At 38.5% G+C, this 6,811-nt stretch overlaps 1 protein-coding gene across 1 annotated transcript; it reads left to right on the plus strand.

Annotated features, from left to right (window-relative positions):
• Positions 1–705: 705 nt before the first annotated feature.
• LOC586500 (tubulin-specific chaperone D) lies at positions 706–5,633 on the plus strand. The gene is made up of 7 exons (XM_786279.5): positions 706–846; positions 1,790–1,908; positions 2,446–2,523; positions 3,129–3,218; positions 3,595–3,682; positions 4,315–4,434; positions 5,586–5,633. Exons 1-7 carry the CDS (start codon positions 706–708, stop codon positions 5,631–5,633), a joined length of 684 nt encoding a protein of 227 aa, XP_791372.5.
• The last annotated feature ends 1,178 nt before the right edge of the window (positions 5,634–6,811 follow it).

Raw genomic sequence — 6,811 nt, forward strand, 5'->3', positions numbered from 1 at the left:
ATCATTCTATCACTCCCTCTTTCTGTGTTTCCTTCTTTTATCACCTTCTCTTATGTTATTCTTTGTTTTTTATCATTCTATCACTTCCTCTTTCTGTGTTTTTTAATTCTATTCTTTGTTTCTTCCTTCAATCCCCTTCTCTTATGTTATTCTTTGTTTTTTATCATTCTATCACCCCCTCTTTCTGTGTTTCCTTATGTTATTCTTTGTTTCTTCCTTCTATCACCTTCTCTTATGTTATTTTTTGTTTTTTATCATTCTATCACTCCCTCTTTCTGTGCTTCCTTATGTTATTCTTTGTTTCTTCCTTCTATCACTTTCTCTTTCTGTCTTTCCTTATGTTATTCCTTATGTTATTATTTGTTTCTTCCTTCTATCACCTTCTCTTATGTTTTTCTTTGTATATATCGTTCTATCATTTTCTTTAAGGACGACATCTAGCTCCGCTCCTAAAGTTACGTCACCTAACATCGCGATGTTACAACTGCGAGCGTTTATACTTGCCAAACACGCCAAAACACGCCAAAACACGCCAAAACACGCCAAAACATCACACTTCGATTTGGAATGTTTTGGAATTGGCATTTCTGCCGGTAATGCGTTGTTGCCCTTGGTAACATCGCGGTCAGGCTCCGGTTTGGCATTTTTTGGCGTGTTTGGATGACAGTGTAAATGCCCCTAGTGTGTATTTTTGTTTGTTTATATATGGAAGACATCAAGGACCTGAACTGGGCAGCACCCTCTGACTGTTTTGCCAAGGTCACTCAGCTCCTCAAACTACCAACCTTCCAGTACCATGTTCTTCTGGGTTTGACTGTGAGTGTAGGAGGCTTAACAGAGTCTTTGGTAAGCTGAACACTTGTTTTAATGTTAAAGTGTTTATTGATTGTTGAAATGTTACACGCACAGATACGATACATGTTTGGTTTAAGATCACGTCTGGGTGATGTTTGCTAATATGTTTCCTTTTTTCGCTCCGTTTTCCTGATATGTCTCCCTCCATCTTTCTTCTTTATCTTTACCTTGCCTATCTCTGTTTCTCGTGCTTCTTCTCATCCAACGGTCTTTTTTTTATCTGTTTATTTGTCTTGGTTATTTTTCTTCTTTCTTTTTTTCTCTCTTATTGTAGTCTGTCTATCATTTCCTTCCATAATGCTTTTTGTTTACCTCTATGTTAATCTTATCTTTTGCTCTCCCACTCACTTTACAGTTGTCCATCTCCTTTTCGTCATTCTCTGTCTTTGAGCCCCATCTCTCTAAATTTAAAAAATTACATACTCCGTAAGAATATTATGTGAATTTTTTTTACATGTGTTTCCTGTGTGTAGGTGAAGCATTCTGCCCTATCGTGTCTGTTCTTTGTAATTATGTGCAGCTCAGATGAAGACTTGACTAGATTCATTGATAACCTACTCAAGAACTTTACCGACTATCTTACTATCTCTCCCTCTGTCAGTCTATTCACCCCTTCTCTCTCTCTCTCTCTCTCTCTCCTTCACTCTCTACCTTAAAGTACAATTTTCTGTAATGTTTTGGTCTTATGCTTCTTGTTTACGTCAAGCACTCTGCCCAATCTCTTCTGTCATTTTTCAAGACGTGCAGCTCAACTGAAGACCTTACTATAGATTCACTGACAACATACTCAATACTCACTGACTTTTTACTGAAAATTTCAAGATTATCACGACTTCTTTCTATCAGTCTATCCCCTACCCTCTTTCCTTCACTCTCTACTTTAAATATATCCAATGTGTTTGTGTAATGCCTTGGGTCTTATTTTTTTGTTTAGGTCAAGCACTCTGCCCAGTTTCTTCTGTCCTTTATCAAGACGTGCAGCTCAACTGAAGACCTTACTAGATTCACCGACAACCTTCTCAAGATATTCACTGACTATCAGAAAGTAGACAGGTAAGTGGAGGTCAAACATGATGTTAATCTTGAACCTGGGCCCTGTTTCATAAAACCTGTTATCATTAACAAGTTACAATAACTGGTATAAGCTACTGAAATCGTTGCCTTTGATTGACTGAGAGCAAATTTGTCCTAGAAATTAATCATTTGTTATTGATAACAATTTTTATGAAACAGTGCCTAGGTTCAAGCCCTGGTACAGCACTACTGTCCTTTGACAAGATAGTGATCTATATTTGGCACTCTGCAATGGGATGTTAAATGGGTACCATTAGGAAGGATTTCCTTGAATGCTCTTAGAAATGAAATTCTTAGCTTTGCTGTAACCATTATTGAAGTGGCTTCTTGAGTAAGAAATAGGAATGTGTGTTTTGTACATCTATTGATGCTGACAATGATAGCCAAATAATGATGGCCATTTGCTTTCACATGTTAATTTCATTGCTTGTATTGTCATCCAGTTACTATTCAATACAGAATCATGCATCCATTTGCATTTTACACCTATTTATTTGTTGCAAATTATTTTCTCAGAGTTTCTGTACCGTTGATGAAGATGATCAACCTCCTGTTATCCAGTGGAAGCTTTGAAACCTTCGTAGAAGACCATAGGTAAGGATATATACATGAAGAGCTAGTTTATCTAGAGTTGTTGTGGTCTAGTGGTTAGTTCACTGGACTATGGATCACAAGGTAGAGGTTTCAAATCCCTGTCACAGCACTAACGTCCGTTGGCAAGACATTAATCTGCATTTGCCGTACTCCACCTACCTGGTAGGATTTCTTCTTGAAATGCACTGATGCGCTGAAAACAGATGTCAGAGCTATATAACAGGGGAATTTCCAAAGCTCTTTTGAAGCACATAGGATGTTAATGGTTCTAGGACACCTACCTCTTGGAAATCCACTCCGGGATAAGCACCCCCCTCCCCCAGTCAACTACCCCCTAGGGCAACCACCCTCTAGGACGACTACACCCGGGACAACTACCCCCCGGACAATTACCCCCAGACAACTACCCCCTAGGAAAACTACCCCCTAGGACAACTACCCCCGGATAAATATCCCCGGATAACTATCCTAGGGGGTCAAATAAGATTGATGGTATGTTCACAATTATTGTAACCATTATTGTTATTAATCATATTCAGTATTGTTGTTGTTACTATCATTATCATTACTATAGTGATCGATTCTATCTCACTCTGTTTCTTCAGTCATCCATTTCCGCTGAACCTCCTGCAACTGGTCAAGAAGGAGGGGGCCAAGACAGGCGATGCCCAAAAACTTCTCACAAGCATAGAAGTGTGAGTCACATCACTGATAACTTGATATACTTTTGTTCCTTTTTCTTGCATTATGATACTAGTAATCAACGAGTTAACATGAAATATATAATACCAAATTTTAAAATAAATCATCACTAAAATCATACACTTCAGTAGGGAAATTGTTTACCAGTTTTTCCTGTCCATTTGATATGTTTTTTTAAAGTAATCACAATCCAGTAGCAATGTCATTGCAACTTACACACTACAATTCTTTGATTTAAAAATAATAGTATAGGACCCATGGCAGACCCCTGTGGAACACCTCCATGTACATTAAGCCCACAAATGCCCATCGTGGACTTCTGATAGATTGAAAGTACTATTTTAAACAACTAGTTTTTATACATTTCAGGTTCTGTGGTATGATTCAGTTTGTTGGTGAACCTAGGAAGAAGAGCCTTACTCAACTCATGGTATTCCTCTGTCGTAAGTACCCAAAGGTAATCACATCTTCAATGTTTTTGCCACCGCATATAGCAATATACATTCCCATAAAGCATTGCGCCTCCGGTACATCTGCAATTTTGCTGCAACGCAAGCGGCTTATTTTCCCATGTTTGTGTGCTATTGTCAGTAATTACAGCAGAATCACATATTTGAAGACACTAAAGGTCTACATATTTAATAACTTTACATCATTAGAGATTTAGGCAAAACTATATTTTTCTCATTCTTAGTCGATCCTATTGACAGTAAAACGTGAGTCTAATACTGTATGGCCTAGCTGTTTTGACCTGAAGCTCTTGTGACTACAACATCCTAGCAAATTTGATAGTGAAAAAAGAGCGCCACTTAATTGCTTTGGCTTGTTTTCAGCTATATGGGGTAGGGACAATTAGAATTTTCATAATAAAATATTATCTGGTTTAATAAAAATATGGATTCTTTGTGTAGTTGTGTGTATTCCTTCAATACATTTTTTCCTCCTAGGGGGGGGGGGGGTAATATGAGTGACCACTATAGACCTGTGGCTTTCATAGAGAGTTGCCACTAAGACAGATTAGACTGTAGAACATGTACCCTTGTATGAACCCCGATAAAATGTTCAGCTTTCTCATTCCTACGCTCCTAGATAAGAGGGACCACTGCTAACACACTCTATGAGACGTTGATGGTCTATGATGACATCGTGGATGAGGAGAAGCAGGAGGAGGTCATGACGATACTCATGGAAACAAACTGGTCAGTATCGGTTCAGTAGTCCACTCCAGTGTTTATTCCTATGTATGTACTACCAGGGCCCCGTCTTACAAAGAGTTGTGATTGATCCAAATCAATTGCAAGTCTTCCAATCAATATATAGCAAGTTTGCAGTCTCCTATCTCTTATGCACATAGTTGCGATTGATAATCATCTCTTTGTAAGACGGGCCAGATGTCTGTTTCATTATTGTTAGAGAGACAATGGATGGATGGATTCAATGAGAAAAACACGGCACCGTCATAATATATCAGGCGCGGATCCAGGATTTCTTAGGGGAGGGGGCCCAACCTTTTTTTTTTTTTTGCTCCCGAAAATTTGAAAATCGCGCCGGCCGAAAAGTCGCTCGTTGGGGGGGGGGGGGGGGGGGGGGGGGGGGGGGGGTACAGAGCACAATTTTTTTTTTTTTTTTTTGCTCCCGAAAATTTGAAAAAACGCGCCGGCCAAAAATTCGCTCAGTGGGGGGGGGGGGGGGGGGGGGGGGGGGGGGGGGGGGGGGTAGTGAGCACATTTTTTTTTTTTTTTTTGATCCTCAAAATTTTTTCAATTTGCACCCCCCCCTTGAGCGCCAGGGGGGGGGGCCCAACCCCCCAAAATCGTAAAAATCACGTGATTTTACATGATTTTTTTCTCAAGGGGGGGGGGGGGGGGCCCGGGCCCCCGGGCCCCCCCCCCTGGATCCGCCACTGTAATATATTACCTATAGCTTGTTGGTTCTGAAACTATAATTTCTATCAGACTTTCTAGTTCTCGACCCACTGTATTTGTATGAAAATCGGAAGTGCCTTTGCCCCCAAAAATTGTTTGTATTTGTTTTTGTTTTGTTAAAGTATTTATTAAAGCAATTCTTGTACATAATAATAAGACGTTTGTATAAACAAAGAAACACAATTACTTAACAAAATATATGCCATTTCTTATTGTGAAGATCGAGACAATTTTTGTGTGAAAGCAATTTGCCGAATTTACCCATGGCCGGTGCTTCCCTCTTTGGCCAAATACAGTAGTTGCGGTAGCGAGATTTTGGGCGTACAATGTAATCAGTACTTGCAAGCATTGTATGGGAATGGGTTAAACAATGATTATTGGTAACATGTTTGATATTGTTACTCATTCTTTTTTTCTTCTTTTTTTATCTTGCAGATCTCGTGTCAAGATTGGGATACTGAGGAGCAGAATATCATCTACTGATTCCCATTCGTGCTGATGAGTCATCAGAAAATTACAATTTTTCCTGTATTTAAAATATAGGAAATATGTAAATGAGAAAAGTATTCTTGCATTTATGTAGAGTTAAATGAGCAATTTAATGCACTGAAATCTAATTGCAATGTGGCTAATATGAAAGTTTTCATATGACCTGCCCAATCTTTTATGATTAAATGAAGAAAAAAATCCTATGAAAGCTAAATGACTTGTTGTGGAAGTCATCCGGTAGACAAATAGTCCATGAGACTGATGAAAACCAACAGTCTGTGAGATTGACATTGTCTGTCTTATGAGCTTTCCATCATGTTGTCAGGTCTTTAAAACCTACCTGTTGGTGTAGTGGTCTTTTGATTTATTGACTGTCGGTTTTTGTGGGATGTAGCCGTGGAAGCAATTTACAAGAAACAAATCAAATGTAACTGTGCCATTAAGAATAACATATCTTTATCTTTGTCAATGTTCCAGTATCTCAAGATCTTTGTAATTATATATTGCAAGGCATTATGGTACATTCATTTTGACAATGTAACCCAGGCCTATAACTTGGGTCAGATAATTTGGTCTGGTGCAAGTGAGTCCAGTTGAAATAGTCGGTCTTGCGCAAAATTAGCCCTGGCATCTGGCAGTGTATGTGTATGTCTCTTGGTATAACAGTGGATTAAATGACGGGTCAACATTCCATACAAGTTCGAAAGATAAGTTTTCTGGCGATCATTCTGCTGTATTTTTATTTGTATGTAATAAACTGTTATCGGCCATTTCGTTGAATCTTTTCTTCTCTGTATCATGTATGAATTGCTGAAATGTTATGCAGATCAAGTCCATATAAATGTAGTACAAGCATGAACTGGATTAGCATTTTTGGTGAATCATGTCAGTTTTGGTCTTCAGATTTCATGCAATTAAATTTAAAAAAAATCAATATTAAATATTAAAAAGTAGACACTTTGAAGGAAATCTGTGCCTACTGTTATTTGGAAGAACCAGGATTTGGAAGCAAGAGGTGTCTGCAAAATCTTTCTCTGCATTCCAAGACCCTAGCTTAGCCAAAATACAAGGGCATAAAGGTGGAAAAACACGTGTGCATAAAAAACAACTTACACTGTCGATGTTTTGTTCCTTCTATATATGAAATTGCCTTCTTTGTTTCTTTGTTTTGC

Source organism: Strongylocentrotus purpuratus, unplaced genomic scaffold (assembly GCF_000002235.5).
Source record: "Strongylocentrotus purpuratus isolate Spur 01 unplaced genomic scaffold, Spur_5.0 spur5_scaffold_14, whole genome shotgun sequence".
In the NCBI taxonomy this organism is placed as follows: Eukaryota; Metazoa; Echinodermata; class Echinoidea; order Camarodonta; family Strongylocentrotidae; genus Strongylocentrotus; species Strongylocentrotus purpuratus.

Coding starts and splice junctions, on each gene's coding strand:
- LOC586500 (XM_786279.5), top strand. CDS start 706: ATGGAAGACATCAAGGACCTGAACTGGGCAGCACCCTCTGACTGTTTT. Junction 1,909..2,445: donor GACTATCAGAAAGTAGACAG/GTAAGTGGAGGT, acceptor TTATTTTCTCAG/AGTTTCTGTACCGTTGATGA. Junction 2,524..3,128: donor ACCTTCGTAGAAGACCATAG/GTAAGGATATAT, acceptor CTGTTTCTTCAG/TCATCCATTTCCGCTGAACC.